Raw genomic sequence first — 11601 nt, 5'->3', positions numbered from 1 at the left:
ATCTGCAACAAACAGTGAGTGTGAGTCACTGAGATTCTCCTGTGACGGCTCAGCCAAATGAAATCAGGAGAAGAGTCCAGTTTATTCCTTCAAAATTAAATACAGACTTCTCCTAAAGTGAAGCTGGCTGTTTCCTTCAAAATAAAATACAGACTTCTCCTAAAGTGAAGCTGGCTGTTTCCTTCAAAATAAAATACAGACTTCTCCTAAAGTGAAGCTGGCTGTTTCCTTCAAATAAAATACAGACTTCTCCTAAAGTGAAGCTGGCTGTTTCCTTCAAAATAAAATACAGACTTATCCTAAATTGAAGCTGGCTGGTTCCTTCAAAATAAAATACAGACTTCTCCTTCAAAATAAAAGACAGACTTCTCCTAAAGTAGAGCTGGCTGGTTCCTTCAAAATAAAAGACAGACTTCTCCTAAAGTAGAGCTGGCTGGTTCCTTCAAAATAAAATACAGACTTCTCCTTCAAAATAAAAGACAGACTTCTCCTAAAGTGAAGCTGCTGGTTCCTTCAAAATAAAATACAGACTTCTCCTAAAGTGAAGCTGCTCCATTGTCCCTTCTGGGCCTCCGTACATGTGTGGTGGTGACTGTGTCTGCAGAGACTCTGTCCTCTCACTGGATTTTACTGTTCTGATTTGTTCTGGTTGACTCGGGACGTTTCTGGGCGGAGCTGGTGTGTTTCCTCCAGCAATGACAGCGCAGCAGGTGAGTTTAGGAGTGGATACAATTCAGTGATTGGACGAGATTCAAAGCGGTGAATATGACGGACGTGGACGTAGCAGCAAAGAAGAGAAAATATAATGAGAGTGAGGAGAAACACCAAGTGGATAAAGATCGTTCTAAAACGAGGGTGAACCTTGTGTTGGACGTGGAGTTGATCTACTTCCTGTTTGGACAGGAAGGTGATGAACACCGACCGTTAGCTTGTGCTAGCGTGCGTTAGCTAGCAGTGACGCTTGAAGCAGTGAACGTACACACTACATTCTGCAGGGAGTGAGAGCTTCTAGAGGAGGAGGGGCTTAGATTGAATGTTTAATATTTAAATACTGCTGCGGTTAAACCTGTGAGTGGACTGTATGTTTTTATTTGCCGAGTTGATTCTAAAGTGTGAAATGTATTTGCATGAGCAGCGCAGACGTGCTAACAGAAGTCTCTTGTGAATTAAAACAGATTCTAAATGATGCTTACATCCTCATCTCTCTCTCTCTGCGGGCTAACAGTTGTAACGCCCGTTGGCAGGAACGGGACCGTTCAGCAGTCACACCACAGCGAACGTGTTCAGATATTTTCAGCCTTTTTGGTTTTGCTATTATGTGGAGTGGGAACGCCGCCTCGCAGTCAGTAAAGGGAAGAGAGGATGAAAGATTGATCAGGCCTCTCCTCGTCTTAAATGAAGTGTGATGCTTCAAGAAGATGTTTTAGCAGCTGAGAACGTGGCGTCTTTGAAGTGAGCACGTCCCCGTAGTCAGATGAGTAATATTTTAGCGGCCTCGTCTGAAGATGTTGGCACGCCTCTTCTCCAGCCGCTGTTCTCCGGGGTCGTCTCATGTCCGGTCCGTGTCGAGCGATCCAGACTAATACGGCATCACTTAGAGCAACGTCTCCATCAGGATTTATTTATTTGTTTATTCAATATTTTTCTGCTTCTGATCCGAGCCGTCAGAGGAAGGAGACCCCGTCTGATCTTCATCGCTTCCTACATAATGCAAAGTGAGGCCGCTGCAAGTTAGAGGAGGAGTGAGTCTGAGCAGGTCGGCTTTGGAAAGATGTTTCATCCCTGCAAGAGTCTTTGAAAGAATTCCTGTATTTTTAATTGTGCTCTTTGTTTTTTTTGTTTATGTAATATGTGTGTCAGTGTGCAGGGAGCTGGTTTCAACAGGATTAAAAAAACCCTCTTCAACCCACACGAGCAGGAGAAAGAAAACTCCTCTTCTTCAAAGTTCTTTTTGTAAAACTTTGAGATTCTTTGGAACATTTTGCACAAAAAAAAAGATTGTTTTAGAGGTTTATAGTTCTCTCATTATTGCTATTCTTGTTTACATTCCATATTTTAAGGTAGAGTCAGCAGCTGTTTCCTAAAAAGTCAAAGGCAATGTCCACACTGAGGGGGGTATTTTTTCCCGTCCACACACACTCAGTTCTGAAAAACATGAAAATGCACAGTTACGGCTGTCATGAGAATGCCAAGTCAACAACGATGTCCTTGATAAGTGAAAATGTTCTCGCCATTTCTCTGCAAAGACCATTTAATTTACAGAGTTGTCCAATCAGGCGTCTCTGCTCATCAACATAGTGGGGGAGTAATTGTGTTCGTATGTGTGAGCATGTAAAAAGTCCAGTTTGCAACATTAGCATCAGCGCTAGTTTGGTTACTTCCATCATCAAAGTTCTTTTTGAACAACTTTGAGATTCTTTGGAACATTTTGTACAAAAAAAAGATTGTTTTAGAGGTTAATAGTTCTGTCTTTATTGCTATTCTTCTTTACGTTCCATATTTAAAGGTAAAGTCAGCAGCTGTTTCCTAAAAAAATCAAATACTGACTAAGGCCTAGTCCACATGTAGGGGGGTATTTTTTCAAAAAATAATCCTGTCCACACACGCTGAGTTCTCAAAAACATGTCCTGCCATTCCTCTGAATCATTTTACAAAGTCGACCATTCAGGCTTCTCTGCTCGTCAACATAGTGAGAAAGTAACTGTGTGTGTGTATGTGAGCATGTAAAAAGTCATGTTAGCAATGTTAGCATGAGCGCTAGTTTGGTTACCATCGCTTTAATCTCATGTAAACTAAAGGACAGTCTTAAGTGACTTAACATGCAGTTTAAGTACGGAAGGAAAAAACGCAGAGAAAAACCTCTGTTTTAAAAAAATACCCAGCTACATGTTGATGAGGCCTTGCACTAAAGTGAAGCTGCTCCATTGTCCCTTCTGGGCCTCCATACATGTGTGGTGGTGACTGTGTCTGCAGAGACTCTGTCCTCTGACTGGATTTTACTCTTCTGGTTTGTTTTGATGACTCGGGACGTTTCTGGGCCGGGAAGCTCCTTCGTCCTAATGCTGTGCTTCAAATAAAGATTTTCTTTGAGCCTGCACATTAGCTGCATTAATGTTCACAACAGAAACAAGCCCGTTATTATTCCTGCACTCTGCACTCTGCACTCTGTACCTGATGGGTTAACATTTAAGAGGCTTTCTGCTTTTATAGTCGCTTCATTAATCTCCAGACCCCCTGCTGTGGAAACATTACATGACTCTGTCTCTCTCCTCGACAAACTACAGGAGGAGGGAAGTCACACTCTTTGCTGCTCTCCAAGTTCCCTATAAACATATTGTGATTGTATCACCAACACTCGTCCTAACACGTCCTACATATTTACAGGAAGTGACTTTCTGCTTGAAGAGGATTTTAAAGGTCCGCTCAGTGAGCTGTGTAGAGAGTGAGATGATAAAGGTATCTTACTCTCTGATCATTAAGGAAACATGCTATGTTGAAGTGCTGGCTTCTCTGACAACAATGCAGCAGCCAGTATGTCCTCCTTCTAACTTTAGATTCTGCTCCTGAACGCTCTGGATTTGTTTGGACCAGAGAAGGTAGACGGTTTTAAGACACCCCACACGGCCGTTTTGGACACCCCTCGGTTTGTCAGATATGAGAGCAGTTATCAGGTCAACAGGTGTTGCAGCGATGGAAGCGGTCAAGAGAAGTGGTTCAGATAGAAGTGATTGTACCCGACCTAAAAAGCCTCTGCATGTTTCTAATAAGCTCCACGAGCAGAAACGTGCTCAAACTAGGATCAATATTGGAGATGCTTTTGAAAAATGGAGAGAGGTTAGAACACAGAAAGGTTTACAGACCCATGCAGAGCTGGATAAACACTGAAGCTTCAGAGTCCACCACATGGTGACCTGAGTGAACATCCACTCTAGAGAGGGGGGGGGGACAGCTCTCTACAATGTTTAGAATTTAGACTGCAGTACCCATTTTAAACACTAGGCGTCAGAGTTACATACTGCTCCTTTAATAAAATGTTCTAGCTTAAGTTGACCCCACCAAGATGATGCTTCTGTTGTCTCTGCTCTCCCTGTGTTCCTCCTTTTGTATGTGTGCTAATCAAGTCACACAAGAAGTCAAGATGAGGAAGGCTATGATGAACTTTCCCTCCAATTAGCAGATTTCTCTCCGTCCCTGTTGTTTTCAGTTGGTAGCAAACATCTGACCCACACCGGTCAACAGCAGTTAGTCTTCATTGTTTCTTTATTTGGTCCTTCCACCTGGAGTTTTTTAACCAGTAATGATCCTTCATTTCTCATTTGGAGAACCTGTTGGAACAATCTTCCTTCCCTTTGGTTTTGTTGTTGTTTTTGTGTGTTCCCCCCCCCCGCAGTATCGATGGACTCCTGAGGGAACAAAAAAGCTCAGTTTGAACGGCAGTCATCAGTCTGTGCTGCTTCGATTGAGATGCTGACCTTGTAGCCTCAAGTGAGAGACCCCGATGAACAATTACAGTGCAGGGGAAAAATGAAGCAAAGCTGGGACTGGTTGCTCATTAAGTTCTTGTGGAATTGGCGAGTGTGTTGTTGGAAGAGGTGTGTGTGCAGCGAGGGGTTTGTGTGTGATAAAGACGAGTCAGTTAAAATCCTTAATGACTTATTTAGTATGCACACTCAATGCTCGCCTGTGTCTACTCATTTAGCCTCTGCACGTCTTTCCCGCTCTTTATTCCAGGTACATTTAGAAATTATTGTTTTTTTCATTTTCCTGCAAAGGTGCTTCCTTTAGCGAGGCGGTGCTGCAACGTTTGCAGTGTGAAGATTTCATCAAGACGCTTCTCTAGATGTTTTCTGCATCTCTCAATCAAGCTCATACCCCCCTCAATCCCCCCCTGAAGAGTGCGAGAACCTCCACTAATACTCTTCACCCTCGTGCAGATAGAGATTTATGTTCCTCTTGTGCAGAGATAATGGTATACATGTGTCTGTGCGTGTTTCTGAGCGACGCAGACACACTGATACGATGTGTCTGTCAGCTAATGGATGTCAGGAGAAGAAAAAAAAAACAACGATGATGGAGCGCCACGTTGGATGGATGATCTGCCAGAGCTTTTTTTAAAACTCTTATTGCAAAGAGCATCTCTGTATAATTTATGTATTGAAAAAAAACGCAGCGGCCATAAATAACCATTTCCTGAGCCTTCAGACACAGAAATAGCGAGCTTAGAAAACGAGCTAACCTTTCAGAGATGTAGCTTCACGACTAAATTACCCGTAGCTAATGCACCGCACTGACATGTCTCTATGCTTTTTAGCTAATTATAATAAGTATCTGTGTCCATGCTGCATGCAGAGCTGGACTTTTTTCAGGTATTTAAACAATTATGATTCATACAGTCCTCCTTTCTGCACTGCAGCTTCATGCTCCATAACAGCTGGTTTTTAAAATAACCTGGTGGGCTTGTTGTGTTAAATCTATATTGTGGTATCTATCTGTTTTTTTTTACATTTTTAATTTTTCTTTTTTTCTTTAAATTGTGTACTGTGTTCACTTTTTGTTTGCAATCTTTGCTCTTTGCTGCTGTAACACTGTTGTGGGATAAATACAGGTTTATCTTATCTTATCTTACTGCAAAGATCTGCACCTCACTGTAATCTCCCTGCGTTAGTTACAAAGTGAAACACGTCGTCGTTCACCTGGCACACACACAGCTGTGTGTTGAGGATACGAGCGGAGATGTCGGTACTAGTGAGATAAGAAGTGTTTAAGTTTTCATGAATTCACCAGTAGTCTGTTTTTTTTCCTTCTTGGCGCTGACCCACACTCTAATTGGCATGTTGCTGTTTTTATAGTGAAGGAGCTTCATGCATTATGCAGAGGAAACAACTAACCACGCGTCCCATTATAAGCACATTGTGCTATGCTATGTTTGGCCTGCTATACCCTGGAAGAAGACAATACTGTCAGACAGCTCCGGTCTCGTTTACAGCCCGACCTCAGCTTTAGCTGGACTCACCCTCTCCTCCTTGTTCTCCTTCTTCGTCTCCAAAAAAACAGAAAATCTCAGCGGTGAAGGCCACTTGATTAGAGTGGCTCCCCGCGATGATGCGTTTCATCATCCTGACCTATTAAGCAACGAGACGCACACGACTTAGAACTAAATCTATAAATGATTCATGGTCAAAGCAGAGTAAATAATGCGGCGAGCGTTTAAGCAGTACGAAAGTGAGGCTAAATGTTTAATGTAATTAGTAAACGGGCGAGGTGTAAGAAAAACACACAGGCTGCCGCAGCCTCACCTGAACCACGGCTCACTCCTCAGCGTTCACACTTCCAACAGGGCTGAATATTTCAGCGCACAGAAAATGGGGACTTGATGCGTTAAATTGCAAACGTGTGAGTCATAGTTGATGTATATTTAATGGGCCGTGAATAGAGATTTACCCGCCAATACTGCTGACTGAAGTAGACAACCGCCATGTTACACTTTGAAACAGTCAGCTCCTCAATACACAGAAGAGATCAATGACTCACACAGGCATCGTGTATCCCCTTTATCATTTCATACACACCTTTAACTGGACATGCATCTCTCTGTTTCTTACAGCTGCCGATCACATGACAACACTCTCTCTCTCTCCTGACTCGCTCCCCCACCCACACTGACTCAGCTGTTCTCAAACAGAACTACACTCCTGGCATTAATCAGAATCAGGAATACTTTATTAATCCCAGGGGGAAATGTGTTCGCTACAGTTGCTCATAACACCAAGAATCAGCAGGAAGTTCACAATATAAAATAAAATTAAAATAGTATAACAATATAATAAGTGAAGTACTAAGTGAAAGCAATAATAAAGTAGTATAAGTAATAAGCTATGTTCAAGCGCAAGTCATTGAAAATATAAACAATATTTACAAATATGAACATACACTGATGGATTAACAGCGTAGATATTGCACGGTTCATAGATAGAACTTTCAATGTATAAATATTGTCCAGTTTTCAACAGATTGCACAGTTTTAGTAGAGAAATAGTCCAGGAAAATAAAAACAAGGATTGCCTGCTAGATTTAGACCTTGCTTATCATGAGAGCTCATCTGAATTTAGCCAGTGTTTGAAGAGAAGTCTCCATTTTAGAGATCCTCTCTGTGGGGCGCTGGTGGTGCAGTGGTTAGTGCGTACGCCCCATGTCTGGAGGTTTTAGTCCTCAAAGCGGGCGGCCCCAGGATCTAATCCCACCTGTGGCTCCTTTCCTGCATGTCGTTCCTCACTCTCTCTCTCCCTGATTTCCGACTCTGTCATCTGTCCTATCTCTCCATTAAAGGCATAAAAAGCCCAAAAACAAATATTAAATAAAAAAAATAAAAAAATCCTCTCTGACATTCACCTTAGCAGTTCAAAGTTCGGTCCTCGCTGTGATTCTTCTCTCATTTACATTTTCCCTCCCTCACCCCCCAAAAATACTTCATCTTCCTCTCACCATCCTCCACTAAACAGTTGAGCAAACTCTGACCCTGTTGCTATAGTAACCATGTCTTTAAAACAATGGGGCTGCAAAATAACGACTTTTGAGCACATCATTTAAACCCCTGCGGTGTGTGTTTGTGTTGATGCCTCTCTGGAGCGCTCTGGTTTTTACTACCTCGTGTATTTGGATGTTGACCCGTCCTGTCCGACACCGAGAAGGCCGAGGGGGAGTCAGATTATGTTTTCTGCCAAGTCACTGCTTAGACGTTCTTATTTTCCTGTCATCACTCCAGTGATTCAATTAAGAAGCTGCATTCCCCTCGCCTGGCCGGGCCAGACAAGGAGAGCGCTGAGTGACAGGTGAAGACATTACTATGCGGAGGGGGATGAGAGAGAGTACAGGGAGAGATATGAATATTTGAGCAGAGGGCATAAAAGAATCTTGTAATTGATTTTCTATCTAAGCTGTCGTTTCATTTACTGAATAAATGCATTCATTTCAGGCCGCGGGTTGTTCAACGCTTTCCCCCTTTTGTCTCATTGTGAATTAGAAACGTTATCGTATTTTCAGATTTTGCAGATTTTGAATACTTTTGTTCGATTGGACGGCTGCATGGTGGAAGTAATTCAGACCATTTAACACCATTGTACTTGTCCTTACACAACCGTGTGTCCTTGCTGGAAAACCTGAGCTGACTGTGTGTGTCGTTTCCTTTTCCCCCCCAGATGTGATCCACACCGTGGGCCCGGTGGCCAGAGGTCATGTGGGCCAGTCCGAGACCAGCGACCTCACCTCCTGCTACCAGAACTCCCTCAGGCTGATGAAGGAGCATGGCCTGAGCACCGTGGTGAGTACAGGATGCTAACGCGCTAACATGAGGAGAGAAAAGTCGTCTGTTCTTCGGCACAGCTTGAGGGACTCTAATTGCATGTGTCTGTGTTCCCGTTTGACGGGCGAGTAAGCCTTCAGAGAGGAAAAGCTGTGTTTGAATTTTTTTTAAGGAAATTTTGGAAAATTTACAAGAACAAAAGGATTTAGCATCTTTCATTTCTGATACAGTTCTGAAAAGCCTTTAATCTTCTTTATTTATACAAAAGCAGCACAGAACACAACAAAATGATCATATTTCATGTTTGTCAAATGAAGGCTTTCATGGAAGCGACTTTGGCTTGGACTCAGAGGAAAGGCAGGCGTTCATGTGCAGCTCTACATTCTGCTAACACAAATATATGAACACCCTTTTTCTCCCCCTCTTTCATTGTTTTGGTAAAGCTCTTCAAGGTGAGAAAACTTGACCTTCGTTAATCCTCCAAAAGGAGATTTGCAATTTAAAATCTTTCCTTTAAATCAAAACCTCGATGTCAATCAGCCAAAAACATCTTCAGAGGTGTTTCTTATTCTTCCATACGTATGTTCCACCTGTCAGGGAAGCTTTCCATCTTTAAAAAGAGAGAGAGAGGCCTGAGGTTTTGGTGTCTGTGTCTGACTCATGAGAGCTTTATAAAAACACAATGCCCACACAATCCACAGCTGGCAGCGGCTGATCTGAACCATATGTTCCAGAGCGGTCCACGTGATCGATGGATTTACGTCCCTACACACAACCAATAACCACAAATCACATTTTTTTCCTGCACCAAACTCATCACAGGCCAATCAATGCAAGCACTTATCAACAGAGAGAGAGAGAGACATAGACGAGGACAAGTTTCATTAGAGATGATTGTGACAGACTGCTGCCCCGCTGATGACTTACTGTGAGCGTGACTGACACCTCCGGGTGCTAATTAAAAGAGACTGTGAGGCCAAATAAGTGGAGTCATAATGACAAGTGTTTTGAAGTCGTATCAGAAATCAGCAGCACGCCTGCTGATCTTTAAACTTCAGAAATGGAAAGTTGCATAAACTCCAACATGAGGCACATAATAAGATAACTTCAGACTGTGAATAAAGCAACCTCCTAAAAGCTGACCTTACTTTAGTCCATGAAAAGAGTCGGGCACATTTTCATTGGTCAGATAGGTGAGAAGGTCACTGATCAGTTCATGTGTTGCTTCCTGTCTGCTGCTATCTGAAGGTTAAAGTCTTTAAATGTGATTTTTCACACTTAAATGTAGAAATCAAGTTTATCCTCTGAAAATAACTCTGTGAGTCATGACTGTCTACAATGGGTGTAACACCCGAGTCCCACTGTCTGTGACGTTTTCAGAGTTTTCAGAGTCCTATCTTCACTTTGTTTACATCGCCGGGACGGCCGGCTGACTCCTCCCCTCGTGTATAAAAGTTGTTTAATTGAGGGACTAGAGAAAAGAAGAATAACATACTGTACTCACTGCTTAACTGTGTTTCTAGATCACGCTCATTTCAGGTAAATTTACATGCAGTGTGAAGATACCAGCATAATAAAGATCGCTAGCATTAGCATGCTAACACAACAATGCAGCGCGAGTTGTTTTGGTTTCATGCTGGAGCTCAAGGGCGACATCTGCTGGTCGCTAACGACGACCACTTTAAGGAAGTTGTCCATGTGTTCGTTGGTATGCATCTTTGTTGTAGGACGTCAGGCTAGGAGATACATAAGTGGACGCCATTCCACAACCTAGTTAGCCTGAGGCTTCATGCCAAGAGGGGGCGGTCTACTCAGCTCTTTAACAACACCAGTGAAACCACATCGGACCCCCTCAGGAACCACAACCGGCTCCACGGCTTCCATCCTCAAACGCTCCAATCCGTCCTCGTTTTCTGGCACATTCCTGAGCTGTTTTTAGTTCAAGCCTCATCTCCTGATTTATTTATCCAATAATCCACATATTTAGAAGAAACAGAGTTTCTGTTTTCCTGGGAGCAGCCTGGATCCTGTCTTAATATATTTGTACAGCTGCTCCGTGTTGGGCAGGCCTTCAAGTGAAAACAGAGTGCTCTGTGATTGACTGGCCTTGTAGGATGAACCCGCTCGTTGCGTTATCTTAGCCACAGTCCATTTCGCCTTCAAGGACAACAGAGAGCTTTTTATTTTTTTAAACAAAAGCAAAGGGGAAATAGCCGTTTCTCCGAGCAAGGATGGAGCCTTGATTTAGTTTCGCTCCTGCCTGCTCCGATATGCAAGACTAACTAGAAGAGAGACGGTCCCCTGAGGTCTTTATTCTTCGTCCCTTTTTTTTTAGTCTCATTTTTGGTTTGCTGATCAGCACTAAGCTGATTCTGACTCATCTGAAAAAGGTTCTCCCTATATGAGCTCTGCCATGTGAGAGCAACAAGAGATCCCACTGAAGACGGGCACCCCGCCAAGTGGGTCTACAAAGAAAGGGGGGGCTGCTGCAGATGGGAATCCTAGACGGCTGGCTCCCTAATGGGGATTCCAGGGCATTACAGAGGAATAGGAGTCAAAACAAAGCCTAACACAAAATAAACTTGTGCATGAAAGATTAAAAAGAAGCAGAGCCTGGCAGTTAATCCCTGATTCTTGGAGCTCAAAGCCGAGCCTTTAGGCTACAAAACAGTTGGCTAGCACGTCAGAACGGAGCGCTAACAGGAGAATACGACTACATTGTAGAACTGGAGATGCATTTCCGTTACCTGAGGGCAGCTCTGTGTGTACGACTGAACATTTACAAGCATCCCAAGAAGTTAGAAATGAGATAGAAGATGTTTTTTCAGGTCCCTCAGTGATCACTGATTCACAGCTCTGCTGGGGCAAACTCAGGGGAAGATGGGAGACACATTTCTTTCAAGCAAACTAAGGCACTTCCTGGCTGGAGTTTAAGGGTTGTTTATTTGTTAGCTTGCATCGGTTATATTGCAATCAAATAGGAACCAGGATGTACAGCTTAAAGTCCATAAACCTTTCCTTCTGGGGGCAGCTCAGACGATGGATCGAAAAGGGCATTAAAATTACAAACTCTTTTCTTTATTTGAGTTTTGAGGGATAATTGGGTGAATTGCATAACTTGCATAACTTCATGAATTGCATGAAGTTATGTAAAATGTCCCAAGACAGAGGGCTTAAGGTGTTGGGCATTGAGGGTTGCTTCTCATAGTAAAATAACTGTCTCTACCCAACGTTTGAGCTGCTTATCTAAGGGGTGCAACAATGTGCTGAAGTCCATATTTCCTGAAATGGAGACACACATC

The 11601-nt window shown here is 43.0% G+C and overlaps 1 protein-coding gene across 5 annotated transcripts in view; it reads left to right on the top strand.

Moving 5' to 3' along the window:
• Nucleotides 1–11601, top strand: part of macrod2 (mono-ADP ribosylhydrolase 2) — a 586396-nt gene that overhangs the window by 395669 nt on the left and 179126 nt on the right. For all 5 annotated transcript variants that reach the window (XM_065959722.1, XM_065959721.1, XM_065959723.1 and 2 more), the window contains exon 6: nt 8196–8317. In XM_065959722.1, coding sequence (XP_065815794.1) covers nt 8196–8317 — 122 coding nt within the window. The remainder of the gene's footprint in view (nt 1–8195; nt 8318–11601) is intronic.

Source organism: Labrus bergylta, chromosome 10, assembly GCF_963930695.1.
Source record: "Labrus bergylta chromosome 10, fLabBer1.1, whole genome shotgun sequence".
NCBI classification, from domain to species: Eukaryota; Metazoa; Chordata; class Actinopteri; order Labriformes; family Labridae; genus Labrus; species Labrus bergylta.
This window is presented reverse-complemented; position numbering and strand designations above follow the sequence as displayed.